Source organism: Cyprinus carpio, chromosome A1 (assembly GCF_018340385.1).
Source record: "Cyprinus carpio isolate SPL01 chromosome A1, ASM1834038v1, whole genome shotgun sequence".
NCBI classification, from domain to species: Eukaryota; Metazoa; Chordata; class Actinopteri; order Cypriniformes; family Cyprinidae; genus Cyprinus; species Cyprinus carpio.
Window position 1 is genome coordinate 35,207,831 of NC_056572.1, and position 16,844 is coordinate 35,224,674.

The 16,844-nt window shown below is 37.2% G+C and overlaps 1 protein-coding gene across 2 annotated transcripts in view; it reads right to left on the reverse strand.

The window, feature by feature from the left end:
* Positions 1-342: 342 nt before the first annotated feature.
* Positions 343-16,844, reverse strand: part of LOC109074247 (complement C3-like) — a 48,309-nt gene continuing 31,807 nt past the window's right edge. For both annotated transcript variants that reach the window (XM_042764232.1, XM_042764222.1), the window contains exons 12-41: positions 16,523-16,726; positions 15,392-15,583; positions 15,112-15,264; positions 14,905-15,034; positions 14,672-14,740; positions 14,149-14,343; positions 13,292-13,409; positions 13,095-13,186; positions 12,874-13,013; positions 12,395-12,607; positions 11,659-11,719; positions 11,486-11,572; positions 11,204-11,407; positions 11,038-11,113; positions 9,581-9,740; positions 8,719-8,808; positions 8,479-8,635; positions 4,647-4,810; positions 4,388-4,543; positions 4,239-4,298; positions 4,040-4,130; positions 3,536-3,584; positions 3,327-3,417; positions 2,788-2,877; positions 2,155-2,260; positions 1,902-1,991; positions 1,727-1,807; positions 1,554-1,637; positions 1,025-1,160; positions 343-759 (exon numbers count right to left, since the gene is read on the reverse strand). In XM_042764232.1, the coding sequence (XP_042620166.1) occupies positions 618-759; positions 1,025-1,160; positions 1,554-1,637; positions 1,727-1,807; positions 1,902-1,991; positions 2,155-2,260; positions 2,788-2,877; positions 3,327-3,417; positions 3,536-3,584; positions 4,040-4,130; positions 4,239-4,298; positions 4,388-4,543; positions 4,647-4,810; positions 8,479-8,635; positions 8,719-8,808; positions 9,581-9,740; positions 11,038-11,113; positions 11,204-11,407; positions 11,486-11,572; positions 11,659-11,719; positions 12,395-12,607; positions 12,874-13,013; positions 13,095-13,186; positions 13,292-13,409; positions 14,149-14,343; positions 14,672-14,740; positions 14,905-15,034; positions 15,112-15,264; positions 15,392-15,583; positions 16,523-16,726 (3,681 nt within the window). In that variant the 3' untranslated portion in view covers positions 343-617. The remainder of the gene's footprint in view (positions 760-1,024; positions 1,161-1,553; positions 1,638-1,726; positions 1,808-1,901; positions 1,992-2,154; positions 2,261-2,787; positions 2,878-3,326; positions 3,418-3,535; positions 3,585-4,039; positions 4,131-4,238; positions 4,299-4,387; positions 4,544-4,646; positions 4,811-8,478; positions 8,636-8,718; positions 8,809-9,580; positions 9,741-11,037; positions 11,114-11,203; positions 11,408-11,485; positions 11,573-11,658; positions 11,720-12,394; positions 12,608-12,873; positions 13,014-13,094; positions 13,187-13,291; positions 13,410-14,148; positions 14,344-14,671; positions 14,741-14,904; positions 15,035-15,111; positions 15,265-15,391; positions 15,584-16,522; positions 16,727-16,844) is intronic.

The window sequence follows — 16,844 nt, forward strand, 5'->3', positions numbered from 1 at the left end:
TGGTAAAGGTAGTTTTAGATTTCATTTAACTTAACAGCATATTTGTACATTCATGGTTCTCTGATTCTGGTTAATGGTCACACTGACATTTACATTTAAATTAATTTTGATTTGACTTTTTTTTATGATTTCATTAATTATTATCTTTTCATCAACACCCTGCAGTTTTATTTTTATTTATTTTTTTCCCCACAAACCCCAGTTGGGGAATCCTGCAATGTATGTTTAATGCATTTCATCATATTGATAATAAAAAGGGAATTCTCTCTCTCAAAAAAACCCCAGTTGGGGAATCCTGCAATTAGTGTAAATCCAGATTTTGCCTTATCCCCTATCAATCCAGATTTTGTATCCATAATTTTGTAATTTGTAATCAGTAACGGACTACAATTTGTAAATAATCTACCTAGCACTGAGATTTTTTTTTAAGCCAAAACTTCACTAAATGATAAACTTACTTTGATGAAACGTTCACTGGAGTAAAAACTGTGATAGTGAACTATGAATGGGCCTTTAGGGTTAACACAAGTGTTACCAGAAAAGGGAATAAAAATCAAGCAAAGTTTTTGGATTGAATTACAGATTCCATGGGTCATCACAGCATCACATCAGGATCATTAAGTAGTGCATCCAGAGGTGTAGAGCTCATCAGCAAGTGCTTTGATGCCGATGTGCTTGTCTCTGTATTTTGGGGTTTGGGCCTCCTCTTGTGTGGGCCAGTATTCAATCCAGGTGTCCTCACCCAGGCTGTACCTCAGCCTAGAAAAACCCAAAGAAACACATGAAGATCACCCATACTGTGTGTGTGTGTTTGTTGTGCTTTGTGTGTGTGTGTGTGTGTGTGTGTGTGTGTGTGTGTGTGTGTGTGTGTGTGTGGGGGTGGGTGAGAGAGAGAGAGTTCAAAGCTCACGAGCTGATGTGAAAGCTCAGGGATGACATGAACATATTGTGGTTTGGAGTGAACTGGAATCGCACTTGTATGTAAAGTGTGAAATCGTCCTCATTATGTTCATGAAGCTCCTACCTTCCACCAATCCTTGGAAGTGATGTGGTTTGGCCCATGATCAGGTAGGTTTTGCCTTCTTGGAAGTCCAGAAACTCTCTACAATAAGGATGAGCCAAGAAAGACCTGATCTTTCCTTCCACATCTGCTTCAGTGCCTGAAAACCATGCAGAAGCAGCATTATTTACTTTACAACTTCAAATTCATGCTTATTCATTCCTCATATTCTATTCAGCAAAGAATCCCAAAAATGAAATGTATTAATTTCCACAAAAATTATGACAGAGAACAACTGTTTTCAACATTGGTAATAATAAAAATGTTTTCCTTGAGCAGCGAATCAGCATATAAGAATGATTTCTGAAGGATCATGTGACACTGAAGACTGGAGTAATGATGCTGAAAATTCAGCTTTGATCACAGCAATAAATGATATTTTAACATATATTCAGATAGAATAATAAACAGTTATGTAAAATGTTCATATTTTATATTATTACTGTATTTACGAAAAAATGACTGCTGAATATTTCCAACTTTTGCATCTTACCTTCTTTCAGCACTTGTTCAATGGTCATGTTGTAGATGTCTGCTTGCAGTGATAGCTCCATTCCCACCACTCTGGTCTTATAAACTACAAAGAAGTAAGTTATAGCGTATAAATCCCAGCTCTAAGAATCCACACAGACACATTTACACGCAGACAGACAGCGGTGTGTTTACCGTACTCCACCCCAGGCGCACAGGCCTTATAGGCACGCTGAGACTCCTTAATGTCATGCTTCTTTTGGAGACTGCAGTTCTCTGCAAATACAGACACATGCAAAACACACAAACTTGTTTGATTTCACTCCTGCTTGAAAACGTTATTTCACATTCACTTTATATCTGTACGCACCTTCAGCACACTGGCACAGGTCCTCATGGCAGAGTCTGTTCAGCGCTCCGTCTTTCTTACGAGGATGGTAGAACTTCACACAACGATCATCTGTGGAGATACACACGTTACTGTAGATTAATTCAATTCAAATTTATTTGTAAGCGCTTTTCCCAATACACACGGTTTCAAAGCAGCTTTCCAGGAAATGCATTATGCACAAGATTTTCATTGCACGCTGTAAAAACATCCTGTTTTCTTGTCCATCACACACCTGGAGCGTTGTACTCGTACACAGTGACTCCGGCGGGCTGCAGCATTCCCACTTCATTGATCTTGTGCATTCTGAAGGCAATCCTTTCCCTCTCTTTATAAGAAACCTAATGAGACACAATTACTATGAATTTACATTGTACATTATAAGTTCACTGAAAGTTAAGTGGTTTTTACCATTGAGCACATTGAGAAACTCAATCATTTATGAAGACAAACTGGAACAAATTGCTTTTATAATAACAGAAACACATTTTTGATCATTTCAAAGTGAAATTAAACAATAATGATAATTACACTAAATAAGGCCTCTCGTTCTCATACTTTCATTCAGTGGTGTTGTACATTTTCTACCAGTTATTGAACAAGTCCTTAAAAGATATCATTAAATAAAATGTATGAATGAAATTACAGAAATGAAAGTATGTGCACTGATTTAAAATTCAGTTCAAAGTGTGCTGGTGTCCCATTGTTATATTATTAGTGATATGATACATGTACAGTGCTTGATGATTTTTTAATGGTTGTTTTGTTTTGCCTTTATTTTTAGTGTTGTTTTTTTTTTTTTTTTTATGTGTTTTTTTTTTATTTTTGGATATATGTGTGTTGTGCTATATATTGTGAGCCAGTTTACCTTATTCAAGAAAATGATTAGCGATCCGCGCTCAGAAAGCTCCGTGTTCATCTCAAATCTCTCAATGTACTTTTCTTTCCCTTTAGATAACTGATGGAAATAAATCAGAACATGAAAATACGACAACCAAAAGGATACAAGTCAAAATTGAGAATTATCTACAATATAAAGTGACGTGACATACAGCCAAGTGACCCATACTCAGAATTTGTGCTCTGCATTTAACCCATCCAAAGTGTGCGCGCACACACACAGCAGTGAACACACACACACAGCAGCGGGTATCATTTATGCTGCGGCACCCGGGGAGCAGTTGGGGGTTTGGTGCCTTGCTCAAGGGCACCTCAGTCGTGGTATTGCCGGTCCGAGACTCGAACCCACAACCTTAGGGTTATGAGTCAAACTCTCTAACAACTAGGCCACGAGTTCCCCCATAAAAATGTGCAGATGAATTTGGATTTTAGCATCACATGAGGCTTACTTTCAGTTTCAGGTGTTGTGTACGCAGTCAACTTTTTACAATCACTGAGCATTTTTACCTTTGAAAGATCATTTTCATCCACTTTAAACCCTGTCAGCAGTCCGACATCCACAACAGTCATGGAAGCATCTCTCTCCGAGCTCTTGAAACTGCACAGATGGATAAAAACTAAATATAAGATGCGGCATGATCTAATATATCATCAATACATTCTCACAATTAGCTGAACATCCGGATGAATGAAATGCAAATGAGTTTTCTACCCACTAGGTTTCAATCGTGAACAGGTAACTTTCAATGGCGCCTGGATGTGACACTGCATGCAGAAAGATATAACAATGTTAATCGTTATTAATTACCGAGGTCCTTATGGACAAATGCATTGACTAAAGAAAAAGTTTGGGGTCACCAAGATTTTTAATGTTTCTGAGAAAAAAAAAGTATCTACTGCTCACCAAGGCTCCATTTATTTGCAAAAAAAATAAAAAATAAATAAATAAACAATAAAAAATAGCAACATTGTGAAATTCTTCATGCTTCAGATTTTTGTGGAAACAGCTGCATTCTCTTTTTCAGTATTCTTTGATGAAGAAAGTTCAAAAGAATAGTGTAGTTGCACATTATAAATGTCTTTACAGTCACTTGTGTTAAATTTAATGCATCCTTGATGGATAGAATTATTCATTTCTTCAAAATAAATAAATAAATAAATCTTTCTAACCCCAAACTTGAGAGTTGCATGCACACATGAAGGGTAATGATGTATCCTACCGCCATGCTCTTTCTTCATCCGCACACTGAGATCAAACGCATTACAGTCGTTTTCTCTCTCTTCAGGCAGAGCATAATACAAAGAAAACACCTGAGAGGACGTCCAGATAGAATTAGATTGATTACATTTACTCATTTTGATTTTAAAATGTATTTTATATGATATTTATAACACTGGTGAGTGTTCATGAATCCTCACCGAGAGAGTGGCCAGTCCGTTGCCATGAGCAGTGACATTGAATTTCTGTGTCAGTTTGACCTGACGTGAAACATTTGACTTTAATTATATCTGACATGATGTGAGATGCACAACAAATAACATGCACGTGTGTTCATTTGCTCTTTCACCTTGTCTGAACGTGTCACATGGTTGTTGGAACTAGTGAAAGTCCATTTGTTGTGAGTTTTCCTTCCCTCCACCGAGAGTTCAACGTTCAGATTCACGTCCTGCTTCTTCGCTTCCATGCGATATTCAGCCACAGCCTGGAAAACGATGATGCTCGCCTAGGAAGAACAGACAACATTGATTCGTTTATCATTAGGCAATCATCACTAAGTTATAGTAGTCAGGAGGTTGATTCATTATTGAAGTGTTAATGATCTTCACCTGTGTGCTTCCATGGCCTCCGTATGTTGTTCTCTGTGCTCTCAGCCAGCGCACCACCGCTCCGGCGCTCTGGAAATCCTTCACTTTCACCAGAGCAAGAAGCGCATAACCTGTGGCCTCTAGAGAGTGATGATGTGCTCCAGGAACCCTCCAGAATGTGCCCGCTGTTTAAAGAAAAAGATGATGTGGGTACAGGGTTATAATCATTCTGATGTCACTACTCAATTTTTTACACTTATTTGGATTTTTAATTTTACTTTATGTTTAGCTAGATTTAACTGTTAATAATAAATATTTATTATTTTGTGAAATTGTTCAGTGAAATTTTGTCATTGTGTGTGTTCACCTTAATTTAGGAGAAAAACAACATTCTGCACACACATACAGTACATAAATATATTAAATTTAAAGACACAAACACAAAAATTTAATAAATACAGCTACAAATAAATAAATAAATAAATACAGCTATAAAGTTGTTCAAAGCATTTGAATATATATATATATATATATATATATATATATATAATATATATATATAATATATATATATATATATATACACACACACACACACACACACACATTTCAATTTAATTTAATTTAACATTTTAGTTAATTGTTACATTTAAGTTTTGCTATGTGGTTTTGTTATTTTTATTAGTTTTTGTTTAATATTACTATTTAAGCTAATTTTATTTTTATTTCAGTTTAAGTTTTTATTTATTTTTATTTTTTAGCAAATTTTATCAAGTTTGTTTTAATTTTAAACTAATGCAAAAATGTGAAATGTGGCTTTGGAAGTTAACTGAAATAAGTTTATAATAGGGCAGGGCGATATGGCCTAAAAAAAAATCCCAGATTTTTTCACCAAAAATCCGATTAACGATTTAAATTTTTTTGCCCCCCTGCAATATTCAAATGACAAAGAAATTGTTCAAAACAAGTTTTAATATAATTCTTTATTTATTATTTACCAGTCAAATTTATAACTGAGAGGATGATAAAAGAAAAAAAAAAAAGCAGTAACGTTATTACCTTAAAGGGATAGTTCACCCAAAAATCAAAATTATGTCATTAATTACTCCGGGATATTGGTTTATTTGAACTCAGAGGGAGTGTCAGCCATGTTAAAAAAGTTAACAGCTTAAGTCATTTGTGGATTAATGCTTATTGTTGACGTGAACCGTTTCAAACGATTCAGTTCGATTTGGTGAACTGGTTCAAGAGAAGATCCGTTACATCGAGTGATTCGTTTCGCGAACCGGATGTGAGGTGAACGCGCTCATAACAGACCCGGGAGAGAAGTCAATGCTGAATAAAAGTCGTAGTTTTTGAGTTTATTTTTTGGACCAAAATGTATTTTCGATGCTTCAAAAAATTCTAATGGACCCTCTGATGTCACATGGACTACTTTGATGATGTTTTTATTACCTTTCTGGACGTGGACAGTATACCGTACATCGTTCTCAATGGAGGGACAGAAAGCTCTCGGACTAAATCTAAAATATCTTATACTGTGTTCCGAAGATGAACGGAGGTCTCATGGGTTTGGAACGACATGAGGGTGAGTCATTAATGACATAATTTTGATTTTTGGGTGAACTATCCCTTTAATGCTGGAAAGACCTTTATTTATTTATTTATTTATTTTTAAATGTAATACTAGCCCATGATGCATCTAACCATCCAATCGGCGTTAAGAGCTGTTAAGATTAAAACTGGCAACTACGCAGTGAGTCATTTTTTTCTTATATAAATTATTTGTAAATAGAGCAGACACTGTCTAATTGTCTTCTGTCGGATCGCACCACTCATGCCCGGTGTAGACATTGCATGCATTTTTTTAATGGGTTATGTTACAGCCCTGCTTGTCTTTAATGTTTTTATTAAATATCTGTATTGACTGCATGATCATATCATCATATTATTTACTGCCATGCGAGCCACAAAAGTAAAGCTTGGTGAGCCGTGCAATGAGCATTGCTGCAGGTTGCTTTTTGGCGGATATGCTGTGCTTGTGCTGCCGCGGTCTTGTTCATTTTGTAGGGCAAAACATCTGTCTCACTTGGTAGCAGAGTAGGTGAGTGGAGTGGAGCGGCAACTATTTCCCTCCTCGCTCCGAGCATTTAATAATCACTCCGCCCCAGCTCCACTCCGCGCTCACTGATACCAGAAACACTGCTCCGCCTTCACTAAATGGCTAAAGTATTTCAGTATGTTTGAAATGTTATGTTCATAACGTAGCCTATATTAAAATAAAAAATAAATAAAATAACAGTAGAGTTTCAAAGTGGCTTAGGCTATTGTGTGCAAACTGTTTTTTTCTTAAATATTTCAGTATTTTTAACATTGTCAGCATTAAAAGGTATAATTGCTGCTTTCTGCTGTGCAAATTTTGTTTGTGATGAACATAGAAGTTCATTTTCGTCAGTTATTTTATCTACAGATCGATGCATTTCTTACAGATTTCAAAATCATTCAAAATCAGATACAGATGAAGTAGCACTGTAAGATTACATTTGTTTGAATGCATTATTGCGAAAGTGATTGCGTGTGAATGTGCTGTATCTTTTTAAATCATGCTTTAAGCCGAAAATATTCAGTAAAAGGAACAGACAAACTCCTTGAGAACTAGCCTATAACTTCCCGCTCGGTTATTCCTGTCATTATGATCTTCTGATTTGAGAGATCCATCTGTTTCAAGCTATAGCTAAATATGTTTAACATGTGAATTATTGCTAAATATGCAGTTATATTACGGGCTGTTGGCATGAATTGTACTCATGATGGAGCAGTGGATGAGCGCTCTTGGAGCGAGTGAAAACCACGACGCTCTGACTTTTAAAAAATCCGCTCCTCGCTCCAGTCAAAATCACACCGCTCCACTCCGCGCTCCAGAGAAACATACTCTGCTCGGCAGCATGTCTCTATATGGCAAACACGCGGGGGGAGGGTTGAGCCCAATCTGAACTACGGGAGCCCTGAGTGGAGCGTCGGTGGATATTAAAAAGAAAACTGATTTTCATTAAAACAAACCGATGTAAACTACACATTCGAGTTAATCGATAAAATCGATTTATCGCCCAGCCCTAGTTTATAATATTTTATTTTATTTTACTTTATTTTACTTTATTTTATACCATTGTCTGTCTGAATACTCAATTCTGATTGGCTGGCAGGTATGTATTAAAGGGTAGTTCCAATCAGTTTAATCACCCTTTTATATTAATGCACTGATTAAATTGATGCACACAAACATACACAAAAATAACCATAATTTTTACCCTTCAGGTCAAATATTGCACTCCAAACATCATTAACGGATTTAACCTGTCAGTGCTGGCAAATGCCCATGGTATAAGTGGGATAATGCATGGCTAGGTGTGCATTAATCGATTTTAATGCACACCACAGTAGCAACCACTCTACGCAAAGTTGCCTCGGGTCTCCACGTCGTGCATTAAAATCATTTAATGCACAGCTAGCTGTTAATTATCCCTTAACTAATTTCAGCTTTATTAAAATTTTTTGTTTCAATAATTGTTTTAACAATAACAACCCTGCTAGGAACATTAAAAAGATTACTTTTAGACGTTCTAGTGTGATACATTCCAGGTTGGTTATTGCAGAATACTTTTGAATTTTAGTATTAGTTTCAGTTTTCTTCACTTACAACTCAAAACACAAACTGTTCCACCTGATTATAACAACATAAATTACCCACAAATGTAGGAAGTGAACTGTGGTTGGTTGTTTTACATGTCAATCAGACAATATTTTTATGTGCTTAATTATATTGAGCTGTCGAGCTGACTGCAATGTTACTGACCTTCGTTCTGGATGGAATGACTCTTCAAGATGTCTTTATTGAGTTTTCCAGCATTGGCCAAAGCGTAAGAAGTCATAGCGACAGCATAAGTGCTGGTCAGGCTGTGAACTCTCAGCAGCAGATAATCAACAGCTTTTTTCATACTGCTTTCAAGATTCTAGTATACAGAGAGAGACTGAGTGAGACCTGCTCGAGATGAAGATGGCGTATCGTAGAGCTGTTTTCAGGAATAACACTTACAGATCCAGCACAGATCTTGCTCCCCTCTTGCATGGAAATCAGGACGAATGCAGTTAGAGAGGCATCATCATCTTTCTCGTGTACATTACCCTGGTATTCACATAAATAAATGAGACAAACATATGAAAAGGAACAAGATCCCAAACTGAATAACAATTGTTAGTAAAACTCTACTACGGGATTTTATTTTAACAGTATATTGACCTTAATGTCTTCCAGTTTCTCAAAATTCTTTAAAATTGTTATTAATTAAAATAAATGATTGTAAATTATTGATTGTTTCTTCAACTACTGGCACGCTTAAACCACTGAACGCACTTTTTCACATGCTACTTGTTTATTTAATTTGTCTAATATGGTTCAGCAGTGGACATAGAAGAAACACAGAATAATTTTGTCACTGAAACATTTCCACCACAATTTCTAGTAATGTGTTCTCAGCCTTCTGTGGTGGAAATAATTTGATCCCAAAAATAACTAATATAATAATTTATGGGATAAAATGTCCAACCCATTTGCATTGCACACTGCATTTTTCTTTCATAAATAGAGATAATTATTACACCTTTTGCAGAATTTGACAACTGTATAGCTTGAGTTCATAAGAAATTAATTATTGTAAGATATAATTCACTAGAAGTAGAATAATTAAAAGTTAGTAATTATGTATTAATAAGTTAACATTATTAGTAGAGGTAGCATGGCTGTTTAAAAAAAATAAATAAATGCAACTTTTTCTATTTAACTTCAGAATTTCTTTTTGAAAGTGGCTGTAGAGGATTTAATGACTGGTATTAAAACAGTGTTAGTAATAGAAAAATCGTCCCATGAAATGAAAATTATCTATCCAAACGTGGCTTACAAGCATCTCCTGATGTATAACAGGTGCATCTTCTTTAAATGTGCCGTCTGGCAGCTGTTTTTTTGTGGCCAGCCACGTGAGGGCGCTGCAGATCACGTAATTCTCTGTGACAATCAGATCACTGGCCATCACGAATACTTTAGCCACATATGCTGTCAGCCTTTGACAGAAGGATGGGACGGGAAGAGAAGGTAAGTGTAAGAAGCAATGTATAAATACAACTGAGCAGATAAATACGGTAGTAATCTTTCTCAAGGCGCGGTCACATTCAGTGAACTTTCACTGGCAAAATCCTGTCACGCGTGAAGGCGAATGATTTCCACAGTGAGATTTGACAACGGGTTCATGCTGCTCACTTCAATTGGACACATTAACAAACAGAAAGCTTAGTTTGAAAGTGACTTCTGTTTGAGCTGTCCTTCATACAGTGGGTATAGAAAAGAATCACCGCCTTTAAAATGATCACATTTTGTTGCTTTGCATCCTGTATTGAAGACGGACACAGTTTCTGTTTTATCCAGCTGTATTTACTCAGTGCAGCTTATAACATCCAAGTGAAAGATATAATACCAACATGTCTGAAAAAAAATTATAAATGAATAAATAAACAGAATCACTGAGTTGGAAAAATGATCAGTTATGCAGTTATGTCATTTGCCCGTTAAATGCTCAAGCTATTTAAAGTGGATTCTGATTGGCTGTCAGTGTTTTTATCGTTTATTAGCTGGGGGAAAAATCGTTCTGAAAGGGATTCCACCAATATTGTCCCTCTGTAGCATTATTGTTATGGCTGTGGTGTGGACATTGCTATTCTTTTACATTTAGTACTTTTTTTGAAAACTATGCCTGAATCATTATCGTTGTAGTTATTATCCTTTTGCTGAGTTCACACTGCATGATTTTCAAAGTCATCGGTTCACATGTTTTCACATTGCACAACTATCTTGAGTAGCATTCAGTTGCTGCTGTGTTCACATTGCACGTTGGATCGGCGTCAGGAGGTTACATACTGCATGACTTTACAATAGGAAGAATCGCCGAAAACTCTGTCTGGTCTGCAAACTACAATTCACAACCAAACGAACCTGAGAAGTAATAAGAAAATAACTCCTCCCTAAACTTCCCGCTGCCCTGTATCTTTGGCTGTAGGTCATTGCCAATGTATTTTTCAATCAGAACTCATTTCACACAGCAGGATTTTGAATCGCTGACAGCCTGGTCCAGATATTTAGAATGCCAAATATTTAATGGGCGTCGGCAATTCTTTCAGATCATGTATTTGATAATTTGGAAATCGGGGCTAAAATTGTGCAGTGTGAACTCGGCATTAGTGGGGACGGGCCTTAGGTCTATCCCTCACAGCCTCATTTCATCCATGTTAAATTCTAAATGGCATCTACCGTTTTGCCCGCAAAAGTTAGCTAATGTGACCACATCTCTTTAGAACTGTCTTTCACCATGTGCTGCTAGGCATGTTCATCAAGGCAGCAAAGGTCCCGTCTGGTTTACGGTAAGTTAGCTGTCGCTGATAACCTGACAAGAACAATACAGTAAACAGCATATGACTTCATTGCGTTTGACCCATCAACACAACAATACTGTGTTTCTAAGGGATCAGCTGACCTGTGTTGATATGGTTGACGGCTTCATTACGTCGATCCATGCCAACAGTCTCCCACTGATTGGTGCTGTCCAGATAATGAGTGGCAATGAGAGGTAGAGTCATACCGATCATGTTCTCCTCTCCATTACCTCGAGGCTGAACAATAAACCGCCCCATTATGTCTCCACTGATGGCCTGCTCGATCAACTTACTGAACTCCTGACCTGGAGTAATAGAGAGCAGTCAGGACTGGACAATCGGATGGACAAGCAGAATAAATGAGCGTATTGATGACTGCTTACTGGTCACTGTGATGTATGTGTTAGCAGGTGTGTTGGGGACCTGAGTGTCTGGTTTGCTACTCCTGACAGACACTTGTTGTACTCCACCTGTCGCACAGGTTCAGGTTGATTTGGTTTGTATATATTGTTTTTGGATATTCTGCAGGAGAAACTATATTATTTAGAACTCTTACCTATTTTAGCGGGATTGAGCTCAACATTTGCCTCCTGTACCTTAGTGAGCACACCCTCAGACTGAAACATAGATTTGATTAGCAGATATCAGTTATATAATGAAGTCCAGCTCCTTTAATGATGGTAAATGAGAAGTTAAGTTTTTCAGTAATTCATTCAAAACAAAACAATATACTGTGTAATTCTTAAATACTTCATAAATTACCACAAGATTCAAAATGCACATAGACAAATATAAATACTATGAGTCCATCAAGAATGCAAGTTCACAACTAGGCCTGCATTTTATTTTACTTTTTAATTTTATGAATTATTTTGATATTTTTGAAAGGGCCAAACTGTGACATGCCTAATTTTGTACATGCATTTTTGTGTGATTTAGCAAATCAATATGCATTAATATGCATTTTCTGTTATCAAAAAAAAAAAAAAAAAAAAGGATGTAGTGAAACTGCGTTTTGTCTTTCTTTGTGCAAAAAATAAAAAAATAAAAATTCATGCCACAAAATAATTTTTGTCCACAAAATTAGGCAGGTCACATCTAGCACTCCATTGTAGCATTCTATACCTTAAAAGTAGATTCGGATTACTTTTTGATCCACTTTTCTTTGTGATGGGACTTTTTTGGTTAAGTAGAGATTTGCTGTTGTTATTAATGTTTATAATACATTTATGTCAAATAATGCAGTCAGTTCTGTTATTTCATCAATGGGTTGACGGGAACTTTACACTCACCACCACCTTCAGGATCTTCTTCACTCCATCAGTGTAAACGGAGTCATACGCTGCTGCCTTCACCTCAATCCAGTGATTGCCCAACTCCAGGGGAATAATCACATGCGGGATGGACCTGGAGGACATGGACTCGACCTCCACTTCAGTCTGGTACATGCCCTTTTTACTGGCAGAGCTACAAATATGTTCAGTTTCCATGAACTCCAGCCGTGCCTGATAGAGAGACCAACAGGCAATTGTAAAATCTCAAAAAAAACAAACAAACAAACAAACAAAACACATTTTGGACAATTTAGCATCTGGATCATCCTCAAAGTGCTTGCTGTACTGGCAAACAACCATGTAAACCTGTCAACTTGGACAGTGTATGATTAAAACAGCTTTAATTTGGCTCATTGGCCCATTTACCCTGAAATTAATAAGGTGCCTGACACCGTCTTAGGGTGTTTATTGAGGAAAAACTGACTGTGATTGCTCACCCTAATTTTCTTCTTGGTGTAGTTGTGCAGGATGGCCCTGATTTGTAGTTGTTCATTGCGAATAGCTGAGTATGGCACCTTCAGGTCAATGAAGAACCTCTTATAAACGATCATCTCGTATGGATCCGCCACACAGATGCCTTTGGAGAAAGACTTTAGCATAATGCTGAAGGTCTATAAAAGGTATACTATATAAGTGTACTTCATCCAAACATAAATACCGTGTGTTTTCGACAGACTGACAGCAAAGATTTGCCAGGTAGTGATTGATTCTTTCAGGTAGATTCTGTCTCTTGTGATCGACATTGTTCCACTGAGACATGAGGGAATAGAAAAGCATTAATACAACTAAAGAAGACTGAAGAAGTTTGAAATCACTCAGACTTGGCTCTATCTATAATGTTTGTCTCAAGCTCACCATAACTTGTTTTTTTCTGGGCAGACCGGCAGAATCTCCTCTGCCCAAAGCCAGCTCTCAGGGAACTGTGTACGTGATGTGATTTCATCAAAATTCTCATAATAGTCGCTATCCTCACCTGTACAAGTTAACCAAAAAATACTGTGAGAAACTAGGAGATAAATTTGACATGAGTCAAGTAAAGAAAAGGACAGAAAAAACAAGTTCACCTGACCTGTTTGCAATTAGCTCAAACTACTCTATAAGTTGTTCACTTTTTATATTTCCATTTTTCTTCCTTTTTATTACGTTTACAAATATTCCACTGAAAAGTCAGTTAAGAGGTTCATATGTGGATGTGAAGCTTGTTTATTTACTCATCCGTCAACAATCCTTGAGAGTTTCTGTAGGAAATCTGTAAATTCTTCATTGTATACATTAAGAAAACAACGTTTAAAAGTGCACAGATTCAATTTCTGTGCATAAAATGGACCACACTATTAACAATGGTCCTATGTTGGAAGCAACTAGATAACATTTATTTAAATTTTCATTTTGTATTAAATAAAAACTTAAAAGTGAGATATTTAATACAAAACATGTAATAATCTCAATAATGACTGCATGCATTGCACCTGATGTTCACTGCATCCATTTAACTGTCACATAATGTTCCTTTTGTGCAAACACATTTAAGCAATTTTTGCTAACATACTTAAAACTTTTTACTTTTTTTCTGCATCAAAAAAAAAAAAAAAAATCTTTCCAATTTTATTGCCATTTTATATGCATTGTGTAGACAAGAAAATGGGGTTGTTAGCATGAGGAAACAGAGATCATTTGTTTGACAACCAGCTGAATGACTTTAAGAAACGTACTGCGAGCTAGAATCATCTCCTCCTCTCCAGCTTCCATACTATGAGCCTCCACGTCATGGCAGCAGTGCAGGAAGGCCTGGACACAGTTGTGTCCATCTACGATGTACATGGCTCGACGTTCACACGTGTAGCCGAGTTTATTATCCCTCATGCCGTCCACACAGCACTTCCTCAGATCACCAGAGTACTGAGCAGCTGAGAAAACAATGTTAGTGTAGAACAGGGCTCTTCGGTCCTGGAGGGCCACTGTCCTGCAGAGTTTAGCTCCAACCTTTAATCAAACACACATCAACCAGCTAATCAATGTCTTCAAGATCACTAAAAAGCTACAGTCAGGTGTGTTTGATTAGGGAGCTAAACTCTGCAGGACAGTGGCTCTCCGAAGTTTCCCAGCCCTGGTGTAGAACAGTGAGGACAGATGGAGAAGAACAGCTGAAGAACGAGCCCTGGAGCCATTCAATTATCCTCTCTCTCCAAATCATTTCCTTTCACTGTCTGTCAAATAAAAAGAAAAGTTCCTCACCCAGTATAGTTGTGACACGCTGAAGACTCGCTCTTCTTCTTCTCTTTAAAGATACAAGACACTCAGGCACTACAGGATGTTTAAAAAATGGGATACTTTGAGTTCAAGAAGATTAAAATTACAATCTGAAGACTCAAATATATAAATATTTAGACTTCACAATTACCTATTATTTTTTACTCTGAGGTGACACATAGGGAAATATATATTTCATATAATAAATACACACATACCTGTTCTGGTGTTGGTTCCTCCTGCAGTGTTTGACTCAAACATCAGACCTGCATCTGTGAAAACCCCCATACTGTCCCTCCCACCTCCTGCTGTACAGCCGGTGTCATGCTTCTCTATGACGTCCCAGATCTAGAGCAACAAGAAACCATTTATAAACCAGTCTCAAGTGTTCAGTGACTGTTGAGATGCTGATGAATGTCCTTCACCTTTGTCTGAGTGAGTCTGTTCTGGTTCAGTCCGTGCACAGCTTTATCCACTGCCATCAGACCAACTTTAGCTCCAGGATCTCCAGTTATCTGCAAGCTGAAGCTTTCTCCTGGCTCATAGATCGGTCGAGGCTCCTTCACCTGAACCTTCAGCTGTGAAACACAAGAAACACTTTGTTGAGGAACTTCTGATGCCCCAAATTTCCAATCAAGCCATTTTTAAAGCAAAGTTTCAATTCTCAATGTCTGAGAGATTAAAAATAATAAGTGATTGACCCACCGTTCCCATGCACGTGTCCTTTACATCGACCCAGACTGAATCAGACACCACCTCAGACGAGCCCACATGATAATAAGCCACAAAGCGGAAGGACGGCACCATGTCTTTGGTTACAGGTAGAGACAGAGTCACTAGAGATTGTCCTCTTCGTTTAAACCTGTCTGCTTGAACAATGTGACCTTTACTCAAGATCTGAAAATGTGAGAAAAAAATAGAAGACATTCTCCCTTGACATTAGTGCTGTTTTTTTAGACACAGTGCAAAATTTACAGTAGTAGAGGTACTCTCAGGTGAATAAAGACTGTACCATCTGCGACAGCTGAGGAAATGCAGGGTTTCACCAGAAATCCTGAAAACTCTATTCAGGGTCCATAGAAAGCATTTTAAATCAGTGTACTGTATATCAGTATGTTATGGGAACAGATCCAATCAAGACTGCAAAACCCTGCAGAGAATTGTGTGGTTAATTAGGGGCTGCTTTCCCCTCTCTGCAGGAAATCTACCTCAGATGCTGAAAAAACATAGCTGCTAAAATAATCAAGAAATGTTTATTCATCCTGCTGCCATCTGGTAAGCGCTTCCGTAGACTGATGGCCAAAACTGAGAGACTTAGGAGGAGCTTCTTCCCTCAGGCCATCAGGCTCCTAAACTCAAGTCTCTTAACATCAACAAGACTTCACTTAATAGTCCACTCAGAATATCCAATATAGCCTACTTGACATTGTCACTGCACACAGCACTTTCTTGTTTTGTTTATTGTTGTATACTTTATAACAAATTGCACAGTCCATGGTGTGGACCTTATTTACATGTCACTGCTGGTTATATATTCTCTATATAACTGTATATGTGACAAATAAAAATCTTGGATCTAGTAGCAGTAGTTTTGAAAAACACAGCGTGTCAAAAATAAAATAAAAAGATTTACTTTTTTATTTTTTTATTATTGATCAATTAATCACATTAAATAAATTAATTCCAGCCCTAATATTCACATAATTCACCTTTCCATTAAAAAATAAAAAACACTTTTTGTAATTGCTTGTGATCAAAAGCATTGCTAGAATGTGGCATTGCTAACAGAATAATGCTAGACGATTTCAATCGGGCTGAAAAAGGGCTGTCACTCACCATGTATGTGAAATCTTGATCTCTGACTCCTGGACTTCTTCCCAGGTTCAGATTGACTTTCATTTGATCACTGATCTGAAGCTCTGCAGCATCAATGCCGATGTGCAGGTAGTTGTTAGAGCCACCTTTGGTTTTATAGGCCTGAGCCGTCATCTTCCTCACTGCCTGCTGGTCGTCATCTAATTTTGGTTGTTTGGTTTGTACCTGGAAGTGAACAGATTTTAATTCTTGATGTGATACTATTATATGCTGGAAAATGAAGAAAAATGTCAACAAAGATGTCTGAAGTGGTCTGTTTCGTTCAGTGCTAAAGATTGGATTT